At 41.2% G+C, this 16,345-nt stretch overlaps 1 protein-coding gene across 1 annotated transcript in view; it reads right to left on the bottom strand.

The window, feature by feature from the left end:
- Window positions 1–16,345, bottom strand: part of PKHD1 (PKHD1 ciliary IPT domain containing fibrocystin/polyductin) — a 233,326-nt gene that overhangs the window by 20,863 nt on the left and 196,118 nt on the right. Inside the window, exon 58 of the mRNA XM_041480845.1 lies at window positions 5,928–6,933. Within this exon, the coding sequence (XP_041336779.1) occupies window positions 5,928–6,933 (1,006 nt within the window). The remainder of the gene's footprint in view (window positions 1–5,927; window positions 6,934–16,345) is intronic.

The raw sequence follows: 16,345 nt of genomic DNA on the forward strand, positions 1-16,345 counted from the left end.
CAATTAAGTTTCCCACTAGGAAAAGAATTATGAATTGATAATAAAAATTTCATCCTAATTCCAAAAGTACAATTTTTGATCAGGCAGTTTTATTTGAGATAACACTTTATGTTCAAGTTTTATCCCCCACTTCATAGTCATGATATTTCTTATCCCATCACTCCCATAAAGAACTCATTACAGAACCAGAATTTCCTGTGATGGAAAACCCTCTAGGTTTTTCATGTGGACTTTCCCACCTTTTCACTAGACTGTAAAAGAGATGTTGGCCACCTCAACTATTCCCAAACTATTAAATAAATAAATAAAAATCATAGTATAATTTTGGCTGCGTGTGGAAAAAAATATAGAAAATAGTCTTGAATAGAAACATGAACTATTCTCTTTCCAGTTCTATTGCAAGGCTCTTCCAGTTTATTATCTGAGGAGGAACCTGCTTCTATTTTTAAATGCAAATTTACCTCTCGATGCCTTATATGCTTTGGTTCCTGTGCTGTCATTGTCCATTGCTATAGAGAGATTCCTCACTGGTATTTACTCTTGCAACATATTTTCACAGATAGAATGATATTTTCCAGATGTGCTTTGCCAAGATAAACAAATTTTTTATTAAATGGTTTTATGATTCTCTTCCTTACTTCTTAAAATAAACTCAGTTTCCATTATCATCTTAAATGTCCTTCCTTTTAATTACTTGAAGTGAATTTGTCCTTTTTTGTAATCAGCTGTGAGTGAGGGTCACATTCTACATAAGAATATGCTCTCTACATGAATATCTAACCTAAATCTAACCCTGTGAATATCTAACTTAAATTTAAATAAATTTAAATTAAAGGAGATTTTAAGCTTAGTTTAAGCTCCTGAGTATCATCATTTCCACACCTTCACTTGAGGGGTGTAGCAGGTAAAACTTTGAAATAACCTCAAGTGCTACAATATCTGCAGCTTTTGACATGGAGATTTTTAGCATCCTGCCTTTGCCTGATCACTGGAGGAAAAATACGTATACTTATGCAGGAAAAAAGCTGTCAAGTCTCTCTTTTTTTATAAAACCCTGTGCAATTCCACACAGCAGACTGTCTGAAACCTGTATAAAAGTTACCCAAATACAAAAACTTTGAGGTTAGGAGGAGTCAGAATTTATCTAGTTTGAACTCCAGCCCTGCTGCCTGCATATGTGCTGTGTGACGCAGGGAATTAGTTGTAATATCTCATTTAGTGCTCTGCATGGGAAGTACTGTTGGAATATGCCATTCTTTGATAATTTGCTTCCTTTTTATTCCTTGCTGTGAGCCTGAAATTTCCTGAACAAGCACCATTTTTCATATGCTACCTCAAACATAACTCACAAAAAAAAATTTCAGTTTGTGTCCAGTTAAAGGTCAATCAAGAAGGAGCAAAGCACCTGCAGTAGTGGGGGGATAGGGACTAAATGGCTTCTGGACAACTGCCCAGAATTACATTCCTGATTTTGCATAAAGGCACCTGCACAAAGACACACAATATATTCATCACTGTGCTTCTTGTTCTTTCCTATTTATATTGATATTAGGAAGATTTTGCAAAACAGGGATTTCTACCTGTAAATACATTGCAGTATCTATTATACACAGGCATTTTACTGGAAGATAAACTGTGTGATAGACATCTCTGACTCTCCAGCTGTGCAAGACTATAGCAGTCACAGCAATCACCTCTGTCTTCTCTTGACAAATTAATGAGCCGTGCTTGAAGTAACCCTAACAAAGGAGTTAAATTAAAATCATGTATAAAAGCACTTCAAATCATAACAGACAAGTCATATTTTTTGAAGGCTTGGCAGTGTGATATACAGACCTATTGACTCATACCTTACCACAGCAGAGTTTCCAAGGCTCCCCTTCAGCCTCACTGTCCTGGGCTGCAAATGAACATCCAGTCTGTGCCGATTAAAGATCTTTTTGTAGTCATTGTTGTGTTACAAAACCATAAAATCATTAAGGTTGGGAACTACCTCTAATACTGTTTAGTCCAGCCATTAACCCAGTACCACTGTGTTGACCTCCAAACCATGTCCCCAAATGTCTCATTCATTCACCTCTTGAACACTTCCAGGGGTGCTGACTCCACCCCTGCCCTGGGCAGCCTGTCCCAATGCCTAACCACTCTTTCAGTGAAAGATATTTTTCTCTAATATCCAGCATAAACCTCCCCTGGTGGGAGATTTTTGCAGCTAGAGTGTTTTTTCTTATCCTGCTGCTTGTTACCTGGGAGAGGAGACTGACCTTCCCCTGGCTCCAACCTCGTTTCAGAGAGTCATTGAGCATGATAGTGATGCAGAACAATTCCCTGGTCTGAAAGCCCAAGGAGATGGGCCTGGAGGAGTGCAGGTTCTGTGTATTTCTGATGGTCCAACTGGGTTTTGCATGGCTCAGGTGTGAAAATATTCCTCTTTTCCTTCCACAAAAAAATACACTGGAATATTTTGTCTGACTTGTAACCCCAGTCCTATTATCTGTGCCTGTGCCAGCATGTGCTGCTTAAATGGAGACAGATAGACAGTGGGGACAGTACATGTCCCAACAGGAAAACCCTGATTTCATTTCACAGGTTATCTGTGGCTTTATTGCATCGGAAATGTCAGCCATGAGTAATTCCAGAAAAGCTATGACTGATGGGGAGCAATAAATAACAGTGCAGAGGAGCCCGAGCAGCTGAGGGTGGGTGAGTTCTAAGCCAGTCCTATGATCTGGTGATGTGAGTGTTCTCTTCAATAAAGATCCCAGGTCTTCCCATAACTGGGACAGTGACTCCAAGGCTTTAGGCTAGCACTGCTCTTGTGTCTGTAGTAAAACATCCTCCATCCTAGGGAACTCTCCTGATCCTTACTGCTTGGAATCTTTTCACAGAGTGTTCACAGACAGGAAGACAAAACACAGCCGGGAGAGCAGTCACAGTGTAGAGATGTCACTTCTGCCTGAAAAAAGGCAGCCTTGAGGTTTCCTTGCTGGCACACAGAAGATGGTGCTTCCCTGCTTTAAATGGTCTCTTGGGATTGTGTCTCGGGATCGTGTAAATCATGGAATGCCTTGGGCTGGAAGGGATCTTAAAGATTATCCAGTTCCACCCCCTTCCATGGGCAAGGACAACTTCCACTATCCCAGGTTGCTCCAAGACCCATCCAGCCTGGCCTAGGACACTACCAGGGATCAAGAAGCAGCCACAGCTGCTCTGCGCAACCTGTGCCCGGGCCTCACCACCCACTGTAAAATTTCCCACATAATTTTTCTGCTGTCCCATTTTGCAGTGCCATTCAGTGTAACGCAAACAGCCCCACGCACAACAGTGAGGTGCTGATCCAAAATGCAGTATATCTTCAGAATTGGCCCTGATTTAAGATCTGATCTTGCACTTAAGAATTCCTCATTGAGCTTAATGCAACGCCACAAAAAAACCAACAAAACCCCAAAAGCAAAAGCACAAGAGCAAAGCAAAACAAAACAAAACAAAAAAAAAAACCAAAACAAAACAAAAAACCCACCCAACCCAAAAGAAATCAAAAATAAAATCCTCCCCCCCAAAAACCCAAATAAACAAACAAACAAACAAAAAACCACCTCCAGCTGAAACCAACAAACCAAAACCAAAACAACTAAACAAAGATTCCTGCAGTCACAGATCATTGTCCTCCTTCTGGGTCCTTTTCCACCACAAACCACACAGTGTCTACTAGAAAAGTTAAGCATGTGAACAGAGTTTGTGTCACTGGCAGACATCAGGATGGTTCATGGGTCAGCAGCAAATGGGAGAGGATGTGGTATTAATTTCAGAGGATAAGTCTTAGACAAATCAAATTTCTTCCTTTCATAGATGGAATATATGGAATATACTTATACTTGGATAAGCCTCAGTAGTGCACAACATCAAAAAATAACATTATGCAATATCAAGAGAGTACACAATAAGATTGCCAAACACCAAATCCTATGTCCCCTATTAAAAACAGATGGGATATTACCTTTTTCATATTACCCATATGCTTTTAATACCGTTTCAGGATCTGATGCTGAAATACACTGCTGTCTGCTCCCATCCCAGCCCTGGTCTTCACAGCCTCCTCTGCAGATAAGGGCTGACATCTGGGCTGTGTAAATAGTGGCAGTATGAGGCTGAAAAGACGAAGATAGGACAGAGGAAGGAGGGAGAGAAAGGATTGCTTGTTTCTATGGAGGAGAGGGAAAAAAAGACCTTCAAAAAGTGAGTCTTGGTATCGAATATCAATAAAATTTAGTATGTACAAAACTGACCAAGAACTCTTCAACTGGCAGAGCTCAAAAGGGAGCTCCAGGGGGAAATTATTGTAAAGCAAAAGAGTATCGTGTATTCTTCTGTCAAAATGAGATGCAGGTCTGTTTCTGTACCTGGAAGGAGATACAAATATAAAGCCACTGCTGATAAAATGCATGGTTTTGTGGGCTGATAAATTACCAACAGAAAAGTCAAACATGGGGGTCCAGATCATGTGAGATGTAGAATCTGGGCAAACAGAGGGAACTGGGTTCTGGAAAGTCAGAACTGAAAAGGAAATAAAGAATACAGTGAGCAAAGAGATGACCATAAGCTCTCCTGTTTCTGTGGAAGAATGGGCTAATGGAATCATTGAATTGTGCCAGTAGAAAATGGAATTTAACACCACTTTTGCATTTGGCACCGATTCCATACAATCATAGAATGCCAGGTTGGGAGTGACCTCAATGATCCTGTGGTCCAACCTTTCTTGGAAAAGTCATGGTCTTGTCAAGGTGGCCCAGCACCCTGCGCGGCTGAATTTTAAAAATGCCAAAGCTGAGGAATCCACCAAGAAGGAAACCTTGACTTTCAGTCATGCCCACTTCCAAACAGATTCAGAAAACAGAGATAGAGAAAGAAAGAAAGACTCAACAGAACTCAAATAGTTGGTTTTTTTTCCAAAGCAGACAGTGAGGTGATTTGATTACTTTGAAGGTATCTGGAGGAGGAAGAATCAATGCCCAGAAAGCTACTGATGTAAAAGTGGAGAAAAGAAACCAGGAGCTCTCCTGGGAATCTGGAGGTAAAGGCTGACAAGAGGAAATGGACAAGTATTTGTGACAGAAAGAACAGGAATAGGATCCAACACCTAGGCACATGTTCAGGTAGTATTGGATGTGTCCAGCTCCTGTATCATGAAGATCAGATGGATTTCTAGAATTTTAGGTAAAAATAAAAGTTGACACTAAGGTATCAAGGTGGAGAATAGTGGTTTGTGTCCTGCAGGATATTGAAGTAAAAGATTAAACAGATTTTTGTTGCCTTAAATTTTAAAAGTACATTAATAAATGTTTAGATCTTCAAGATTGTTAAGGCAACAACCCATCTTCAATAACACATCCCTGGTGCCACATCAATTTATAAACATTCATAGATTTAATTGCTTAGAATTTAAGAGCTATGATAACATGAATTAACCCAGTTCTTTATAGTTTCAAGGCAGACTTCCAGGAACTCTGTTCCTCATTTAAGGCATCACTGACATCTCTGCATTCCAGAGACTCATAAGCACCAACAGAAAAACATGGTAATTGATGGTTGGGAATCCAGCTGGTATAGCTCTGACATCACAGAATCATGGAGTGGTCTGGGTTGGAAGGGACCTTAAAGGTGATCACATTCCAGCCCCTGCCATGGGCAAGGATATCTTCCAAAAGACCTGGTCCAAGACCAGGTCCAAGCCTTTTCCAACTCGGCCTTGGACACTTCCAGGGATGGGGCACCCACAGCTTCTCTGGACAAGTCATGGAAACTTTATAACATGTTCCAGCATGGTTAGTCATATTCCAGTCAATGGAGAACTTAATAAGTACATCAAGTGGATAAAGTACCTCGCTACACTTCAATCAGTATCTGGTGATGATACATCTGCTACTTACCTACTGTTACCTTCTCTTGGGGACAGCAAAGCAGACTGAGTCACCATTAGGGTGTCAACTGGCAAGCCAAGGCCACTCTGAAGGTCTCCAGTCTGATGAGTGTTGATAATTGTTCTGGCCAAACTCTTTAGGCTGTCACTTGTTAACTCGTTTCTTGGATGACCCGGCAGATCACCAAGCTCAATGATCAGCACTCTTGATGGACCAGCCCCATCAGGTGGATGCACAGCCCGGGTGCTCCCTGGCTGTGTCCCCTCTTCCTGTGGGCTGTACCTGCTCTGAAAGGCTGTGCAAAAGGCCATGTTAGGGCAGTGATATCTCTTTTTGCTGGCATTGGCTGAGATTACCTGCAACGTGCTTTCACTTCCCAGCACGTTATAGACCACTCTGACTTGGTCATGACCAATCTTCAAGAAATCAGCCAATCGACGTATTATGGTTGCCTCACTCGCTTCCCCAGCAGCCTCAGTTACAGTGAAAGCCACAAGAAGGGAAAGGCCAGCAACTATTTCCACAGGTTCCTTCTCATGGAGGAGAACATAGAGAAGGTTGTCCTCAAAGCTGAAGTAATTGGCTCCTGCCCCTGCATTCAGTGAAAAAGAAGATGGGGTTGGAGAGACATAATTCCCTTGGATGAAAACACGAAGGCTGAGTGGTTCAGTGAAGAATATGGCGAGGGGCAGCCTGGTTGTGTTTTGGCCACTGAGAAGATAAAGTCGGAAAGCCAGAGGTGCCAGGTCTGGGAAGCAAACCGTGGTGAGTTTGGTGGAGGGCAGAACAGAGAAGAAAGCAGAACGATGCTCTTCAGGGTGACACAAAGAAAGTGAGGTCTCATCAGTGAAGGTGTCCATAAAGCTTCCAGTCATTGTAACCACTGGGAACAGCCTCTGGCTGTCCACGCTGGAATCCAAGTTTTCTAAGATGACAAGTGCATGATCTGTCTGTTTGCAGAAGTAGCCTTGTACTGAGGGCTTGAAGAGGCACTTACTGTCATCTCTGTAAATTCCTGGAAGAGAATAAAGGGAGATGGGGAAAAAAAAAAATTGTTTCAGACATCATATCAATTTTTTTTAATAGCTCTTTGTTTTCCCATTCCAAATTTAAAGTCACTTTGTCAGTGTTAAAATTTTGCATAGTTTTAAGAGAAGCCTGGACACTGAGGGATATTAAATAGGTAAAAACTGCATCTACCTCTAGATGTCCTGGAATTGAAGATTTTGAGGACTGAAAACAAATGACAGAGAGGCATCATCTGCACCTACCTTGTTCTTTCTACATATAAAACTGCAGTATCCATTGAAAGAGCATACATGCAAGACAAACTTTTTGTCTGACCCAGCACTTTGTCCCCATGTCCTTGTGCCTTCTACATTTTCCCTGGTCCCAAGCCTGTAGCAGGGTGATGAATCAGGAAATGACTGCAAGTCTTTGAAATGATAATTTAACCCAACAAAATGCTGTCTCATCCCACTCACAGAGACTGCACTTCAAACAGAAAACATTAGAAAGGACCAGAACATCATTAATCTACTCCAGTGATGAACCACCTCATCAAGTGAGAAGCTGGAAGAACCCATCAGGTTCAGATACCTAAAAATATAGGACACTCTCACATGTGTTCCAAATTCCAAACTCCCACAGCAGTCCGTTGAGATCTGGAATCTCAACCATTTGCTCACAGGCAGGTTCTAGATTTGTTTGGGATGTCTTGAGATACCTGAGACATGTGACACAGGGTCAATAGAAGACATATGCCTTGCAAGGACACCCCACAGCACCAGAAATTACTCTAAACACACATTTGTGTGACTGAAACACACCCAATTCCCCAGTCATCTATTCAAAGCAGTTTAAAACCAGTGAAATTTACGCTAAAATACTTCTGTTCAGTCATCTGGATTACATTTTACAATCCTATAATTTTATTGACCAGAGGTGGGATCCTGTCACTTAAACACAAGTGCAGAGTGTCACCTGGACTTCTTTTGATAGCTGCAACATCTGTAGGTGTAACACACAATGAATGGGAGTGCAAAAGTCACTTTAAATAACACTTTGTTCTTTCACTGAATGTAACAGGGGTGAAGATCGTTACACACTTCTCAGGATTTTCCACTAAATCCCTTCCCAAGTGCCTCTGCAGAGAAGTCAAGAGGATCCTTTTATGAAAGGCTCTAGAGAGAAGAGATGTAATCTGCACAGTCTTCTGAGTTAGAATCATAGACTCACAGAACGGTTTGGGTTGTAAGGTTGGACCTTAAATACCATCTAGTTCCAACCCTCCTGCAAAGGACCACCTTCCACTAGACCAGGTTGCTCAGGCCCCCTTCCCACCTGACCCTGAACAATTCCAGGGATGGGAAATCCACAGCTTCTCTGGGCAACCAATGCCTCAACATCCTCACAGTAACGAATTTCTTTGCAATACCAAATTTAACCCTACCCCTGTTAGTTTGATGCCATTCCCCCTTGTGCTGCCACTCCATACCTTTGTCAAAAGTCCTGAATGGTGCTATAAGTTTACGGTGTGCTCCATCTGACTAAATACAGGTCTCTGCTTTAAGATGAGAGAAATTGTGCCTCAGGCTGTAACAATGAGATCACCACTGATTATGAAGAGAGACTAAAAGTATATGAGTTCAGATACAGGCACCAAAACCATAAACATTTCTGCCTGAAGCATCTTAGAAAAAGATGTATGTTTCTGTTTTTCCTTCCTCTCTTCAAAATAAAATCAAAGGAGGAATTTGCTGCTGTAGTCAGCTAGAATTCTCCTTCCCTCACCTAGCCTGCTCCTTCCTTAGTCAGCTGTGCTCACAAACGTGTTGGGCAAAGCATGGCCAATATCCAAACCAATTCTGTGCTCCTCATTCAGCACTTGGGGTCATGTATTCAAGTCACATGAAAAATAAGGGACAGAAACATCCTTGAGAGTCACAAACTTCTAGTTTATGATGACTGAGAAGATATTAGGGCAAAAGGACATCCCTTATCAAGGACACATTATGTGAAAACCTCTGCTAGATAAAAGTAGCAGACTTCTAAAAAAGAAATTAACTATGAGAAATGTTGGATGGGGCTCTGAGCAATGTAGTACAGTGGAAGGTGTCCCTGCCCATGGTAGAAGTGTTGGAACCGGATGATCTTTAAGGTTGCTTCCAACCCAAGCCATTCTGGGATTCCATTAAATAATTCTGGGCTCTGCCTTTAGCTACATCTCAAAGCCTGGATCCTGTGGGTTCTCACCTACTATGTATTTCCAGGGGAATCATCATGTGCAGCCCATGGTCTGTGAACCTTCCCCAGAATGAGCTCTCCCTCTGCACGTCCCTGAGGGAAGCAATGGAATTACATAAATGTTGAGCTCTGCTTAGGGAGGATGTCCAAGTGAGATGGGATTTTCCCTGTTTTTTTTTTTTTTTGTGGTGTTTTTTTGTTGGTTTTTTTTTCTTTTTTTTTTTCTTTTTTTTTTTTGTTTTGTTTTGTTTTGTTTTTTGGTTTTTGGGTTTTTTTTTTTGCTTTTCAGTGTAAACATTTTGCTGTAGTATTTTGCTGTCAGTTTGTGCTGGAGGCAAAAAAAGGGTGAGGGACAGCTCTGTTCACAACAGAAGTGGAAATGCTGTGCTCAGAGACACTGGAATTGTCCCGGAGCGTTGGGGGGATGCGCTGTGCCGCCAGCAGCCTGCCCACAAAGGCTGACACATCTCATCCACCGCTATCCTGGAAACACCCCATCTCCCCCTGGTGACATTTCTCATGTCTACAAATGGGATTTGATGATATTTCGTGATTTCTCAGAACTTTCCTTAGCCCCGCCTGCCCTGCAAAGGGGGCTGGCTTGTTTTCCTGCACACACTCACACCCATGCACACACACACACATCGTTGCTTGTCTTCTTCCAAATGGCCTTATCTGCCAGTCACAATTTCTGCAGCCTGCAATTTCGATCACTTTTAAATGAAACCCACGCTGGCCTTAGTAATCATAATGTCATTTACAATTTACCACAAAACACGTTTATTCGGTTAGTAGCACATTGGAGAAAGAGAACTCCATATGAACTCGCCACTGAAGCCCTAATCTGATTATTTCCTCATGAAAATCCAAGCAGGGGTGCTTGTAAGAGGGGGTCTTAGAGGAGAAGAAAAAAGTGAGTCCTGGCCACAGCTGACTCTGATAATCAATGCGAACAGATAAGTGACGCTGCGTGTCACGGCCAGCAGCTTATCTGCCCCAGGGCTTTCCTCTAAAAAAGGCCAGAGTGGACAGGACTTAATAAATGCTGAGTGACCACTGAATATTGAGCTGACATGTGCTATTTACATTGGTGATGAACAATAGCAGTGATAAATTCCAGAAGCATCCCCCTGCCATGGGTGAAATTGGATTACACAGGTTCTATTTGTGTGTGTTTGCATACACACACATGTGTGTGAGAGGGAGAAAAAAACAGGGGAAAAAGAGTCAACCATAGTCCTTAAAAACATGTGGGAAAGATAGAGAAGATATTCACATATTGTTGAACTTCATGCTGGGTTCTTGTGTACCCAGGCAGAGGAAGGGGACACATGTCCTTTGGGCTCAAGAATTCACCTGTTTGTCCTGCTCCACACAAGAAGAGAGAGAAATGATACATGGAATGTGTGTGTGTGTTCACCCTCTGCAGATAATTCCTCCACCTCAGCGAGCAGACTTTGATTTCTGCAGGTTCCACCCATCATCAAGGCAAATTTATTATTTATTTATATACATAAACATACCAGTACATATATCTAGATGAGATTTTAGCACTCAGGTTGCTTCTAGGGCTCCTGACAAATATTAACTTTGTGTCAATATTTGTCCTTCCTGTCGTGAAATGAGGATTTTCCACCTCATTTCACATTTGAAAAGAATAATGCGCCAAGGGGGCCCTCTTTGCTTAGGGAAAAAACCTCCACCACTACCACCATCACCACATCATATCCTTTATTTAGAAAAATGGAGAGAGGTGGAAGGAGAGAAGAGCATTTTTTAAAACAGATGTTCTGACTTAAAGGCACATAGAGTCCTTTACAAGTCTCCTGCCTTTTCCCTTGTTCCCCAATGCCAAATAAATAAAATAAAATAAATTCTACATTTAAAATTGAATGAAATACATCAACATTAATGATTTTCCCCTTCAGGTTAACACCACCATTTGCTTCAATAATTTTTACCCATTTCGTGATAGATTCCACAATTCATGGCACAAGGAAAAATAGAGTCTCTTTCTGACAAAAACAAAAGGCAATGTCAGTTTTTTATCAAAATAAAATAAATCTCCCACAATTTTCTTTCCATCTGACTGCATTTGCCCGTCAGTTATTTCTAATTTAACTACAATTATAGCTACAAAAATATAAAAGCAAGGAGGGGAGGAAGGGGGAGGGGAGAGATAAATGGGACAATGTTTAGAAATTGCGATTCATTGGCCTTGGGCTGGCCAGCACATATCTTTGCTGAGAGGGAAATATTCATCAGCATTAACTGTTCCTTTTTGACCTGCTGACATTCAAATGGGAAATAAAGGGGGGGGGGGGGGGGGGGGGGAAGAGCCCAGGAATAGCACCTTGGAAATCCAGAAAAGGTAAATTATTCTGAGTTCAGTTGAAGGCACAGTGGTACAAATGTTTCTCATGTGTTTGTGTACAAACATGCTGGGTTTGGTTCAGGCAGAGTTAATTTTCTTTGCAGTAGCTGTTTTGGGCTGTGTTTTGGATTTGTGCTGCAAATGATGTTAATAGCACAGAGATGTTTTCATTATTGCTGAGAGGGGCTTGCACAGAGTCAAAGCCTTTTCTGCCCCTCATCCCACCAGTGAATGGACTGGGGGTGCACAAGGATTTGGGAGGGGACACAGCCAGGACAGCTGACCCCAGGTGACCCACAGAATATCCCAGACCATGTGGGGTCATGCTTAGCATATAAAGCTGGGGTGAGAAGGAAGGGGAGGACATTTGGAGGGATGGCATTTGTTTTTCCAAGTCACTACTACCTGTGATGGAGTCCCACTGGAGCAGCCAAACACTCCCGGCCCATGGGAAGCGGTGAATGAATTATTTGCTTTGCTTTGCTTGCTTACACAACTTTTACTTCCCCTGTTTAAAGGTCTTTATCTCAACCCCCAAGATTTCTCCCTTTTACACTTCCAGTTCTCTCTCCCATCCCACCAGGGCTGAGTGGCTGAGGGGCTCTGTGAGGTTGAGTTGCCAGCTGGGGTTAAACCATGGGAACACACACACATATAAATATGTACTCATAGCAGGGACCATGTAAATAAAAATAGAATGACTGCTTTAGGCTGTTAATTTTTTTTTTTAAAGAAAATTGTTTTGGAAGGAAATGAGTCTTATAACATCACTCTGTGTGGGGTTTTTATATTCTCCTGTTTATCATTCTTCTATAAAAAACTTTGACACCGCCCCCCCCAGCCAATTTTAGCCACATTTGTGGACTCAAAAATACTATGTTCCTTCAAGGTTTGTAAAAGTAAGTGCCCAAGTAGAGAAAAGACAGTTACTGGTGCTTCCTTTGAACAAAGTCAGTAGTAAAACTCTCTTCTTATGCATCCTGAGATCTGCATTCACCCTTCCCTTTCACATGCAAATACAAAGAAAAACAGGTATAGTACATGAAATATTTGCTCTTGCATTCATTGTGTGCATGCTTTGATATGGCCGCACATATTGAAGCTGCTTATTCTCTGTAAAATCAAGTGTTATTTGCCAGTTTCATACAGTTATACATTTTTATGTTTGCATCAACCCTTCAGAGCTCCCCATGCCTGAGAGGGAAGGCACAAGTTACAGATGAAAATATATCTGTCCTAGTCATGGACAAAAAATTATGGTATTCCAGTTCCCAGAAACGATAATAATAATTCATTCTTGACCTCAAAGCATCAGTGCACAAGTAAAGTCTTAAAAAAGGAGACCAGCAAATCTCTGTGGTCAGAAATGCTCTCCAACAGGGATCAAAAAGAGTATGGGAACCAAGCATTTGTATAGTAATGTTCACCTAAAATGCTCCTCAGGCTTTCAGTGATTTACAGGTCAGGAACCTCTTGAGTCAGAGAGATCATTGTTGGTCTCTGTGTTTGAGAGAAAACATCAAATCTGCCTCACAAACCCATGAAAATTTGGGGAGGATAACAACCCAGCCAGGACAAAATATCTTGATCCCGCTCAAAGGAGGTGGTGAGTAAATCTGGAAGGGCCTTTTAGTGAGGTTGCAAAGACCAGGTTGGATAAAGGGATTTTTCTTATAATTCCACAAATCTTCTGGATTACAAGGTGTCATACTTGGAAGTACTTGTGTCCAGAACAATCAGCAGGAACTGAGCTGCTAGAGCATTTTATCCATCAAAACTTATAAAATAACCAGTGACAAATCAGGTTCTGGTCCCTGAGGCCAGCTGGCATAGCACTTCCATAGTATTAAAGCCATGGACCCTCCAGAAGACAGTGGTCACCTCCAAAATGAATTTTTGAACTGGCTCCTAACTCGTGATAATTTTTGGAAAGCACCCAGGAGTTATTCTGGGCACCTCTGTGTTGGCTGGGACAAAAGTGGTTTTGGAGCTGTAGTCTTGGTGCAATAGGAAGCTCCAGGGTTCATACCCCAGTGCTGCTGGACTGGGTAGAGACTCATTCCTGCTACTGTCAGCACTGGCCCAGGGGAGCTTGTCCATAATTCTACTAAACTTTATCAGAAAGACAGAATCGGGAAGGATTTTTGTCTGCATTATGATTAATGAATTGGGAACTGTGATCATTTTAGTGTTCCTGACAACACAAAGGTCCCCATAATGCTTATTTCAGGAACAAATCCAATGCAGTGACAAAAGTGTTACCAGATATTTTATTGTGCATGGAGACAAAAATGGTTAAACAGCCTGGACTGGAGCTTTCAGATGATCTCATGAAGCAGGTAAGACAAACAAACTATTCTCACAAACCTCTTGAAGTCATTAACCACCATCCAAAAAACCATCTCTGTGTGAGATGGGTCCTGTCTCCCAGGAAAGACAAATAAAAATGCAAAGAGAAACATCCTTTTGTCCCTATTATTTCACCTTTAAAAAACATGCTGTTCTGCAAGTATCAGGTTTTTTTCTCCTGTTGTTACCAAAGCTTCTCCCATTTTCTTCCCCTTGAAGATAATCTTGATTTCCTTTAGGTGTTTTTAAGAGGATTTTTCTCTTCTCCTGACCAGCAACCTCACTGACTGAAGCTTCAGTCACACCAATACCTGTGGCTCAGCATAAAGGTGAGGAGCAGCAAACAGCAGAGCTTTTGCCAATGCAATTCCAGTCACCATCTCTCTGGTCTAGAAATGATAAAATTACCACCGCCACCACCTGAAAGCAGAACAGCAATTTTGTCAGATGCCAGACCTAAAAATGAATGTGGCTGTGCCACGCACTGCTCTGAGCTGTGGATATAATGAGTTTTGAATGGGAAGTCCCGGACACAATAAATCTGTGCCATATGTGACCATTTCCTGTGTCAGTTCCTTTCTCATAACCAGTGGAGGCTTCTCCCTCCCCCTCACTTTCCCTTTCATGACCCCACACCAGGGCTCTGAAATCTTTCAGGGTTGCTTTTGGGCCCCAGGCCTTTCCACAGCAGTTGCATAAATAAATGAGTTTGACAGCAAACATCATAATGGTTACGGTAATTTGTGCTCCACACAAGTGCTTGTGCTACTCGCAGGAGAAACGGGGGAGGAAAGAGCTTGTTTTGTTACCACAAACAAAAGTATGTTCTCTGACAAGTGGTGAAAGAATTAGTCAAATAAACTTGAACTCTATTCAGACCATCGCTGTTATGGATGGGGAGGTTCTTAGCTTCGCTCTCCCTCCTTGGCCTGCAGTCACTGCAAAGACAAATCATCCTTTTCTTGTGCAAAAATAAAGTTAGGGCATGAAATGAAGTGCCTCAAAATAAAATTTTCAGGGAACTCCACTTTACTGCTATTATTATTATTATCATTTCTTTCCAATGAGAACAGTTCTTTGGTCCTGGGAACTGACTCACAAAGAGACTGAGTTATTTTCCACTAGAAGCAGGCTAGAAGGAAAATGCCAAATACCTGCAGTTTCTGGAAGTATTTGGGTTAGAAATAAGCTTTAAAATGACAATAATTTCTGTATGAAAGAGGTTGACAGGGCAGAACAGAAGCTTTCATTGGTTCTATTTTCTCCCTTTTTCAGTGACAAATAACACATTTTGACTAAATACCAAACTTTTACTAAGTTTTTAACTTTTCCTGAGAAATTATAATATTTTTGGTCTGTGTACATTTTTTTTTTTTTCCTGTAAGCCCTATTATCAAAACCCATTTTTTCCCCAGGAATGCCATTTAACAAAACATATTTCATATATCACAATTTCAGCTCAGAAAGACTGCAGACATTTCAGTTAGTATAGTAAAAGACATAATTAGTTTATAGAAGTTTTACAACAATTGTTATGAAGGAAGGTTGGTTTCCCATATCCAATACAGAGATAACAATATAAAAGTATTAGTATTTTAACCAGGGAGGCTTAGGTTGGAAATTAGAAGATCATCCTCTGTTTAAAAAAAAAAAAAAAAAAAAAAAGTAGCAAGAGCTTGAAAGCAATTGATTAGGAATCTGGGAGAACTAATAAAGGTGAGGTATTTTTTTAGCAGGTTATATCAATTTCTTTTGGGAACATTGTAATTACAGATATCACTTTAGAGTTTCTTTCTTTCTTTCTTTCTTTCTTTCTTTCTTTCTTTCTTTCTTTCTTTCTTTCTTTCTTTCTTTCTTTTTCTTTCTTTCTTTCTTTCCACATCTAAGTTATAAAAAATGTTAAAATCTTACTTGCACCTGCCTTGGCTGGAGGTTCAGTCCAAGAACCTGTGCTGATAACAGAAAGGTTCACAAGCTCAAGAGTCCCTGTGACATTATTAGGGTGATTTTCGGCAATATTAGTCCTGTATGAGCTGTGGACTTGAATCTTAAAGCAGAAGGATTTCATTATGGGTACAGACAGCTATATTATGCCATGACATATTTATGACAATGAACAGTAATGGGAGGCAAGTATTTTAAGCCTTGGGAGTCGAAATTAATCTGAGAGCACGGTGCAGAATCTGAACACCTATGAAAACATATTGCAGAGCTAAAATTTGAGACACAAAGGCTACAGTCATTATCTGAGCACATAGAAGGGATTCATCACATTAATTCCAGCTGCCTAAATGTTAAGCATCTAGTCTAAGCTAATTGTCTGGTCTAAGCTGTTCATCCAGACAATAATCATTAGAAAGGGGGAGAGAAGAGACTTTTAGAGAGTCATTCATTCCTGCTTTTCTTTGGATGGATTGTATCACTTCTGGAGGTATCTGTCTCTGCTGGCTATGTGTGG

This window comes from Pyrgilauda ruficollis, unplaced genomic scaffold, assembly GCF_017590135.1.
Source record: "Pyrgilauda ruficollis isolate IOZ18807 unplaced genomic scaffold, ASM1759013v1 scaffold54, whole genome shotgun sequence".
NCBI lineage: Eukaryota > Metazoa > Chordata > Aves > Passeriformes > Passeridae > Pyrgilauda > Pyrgilauda ruficollis.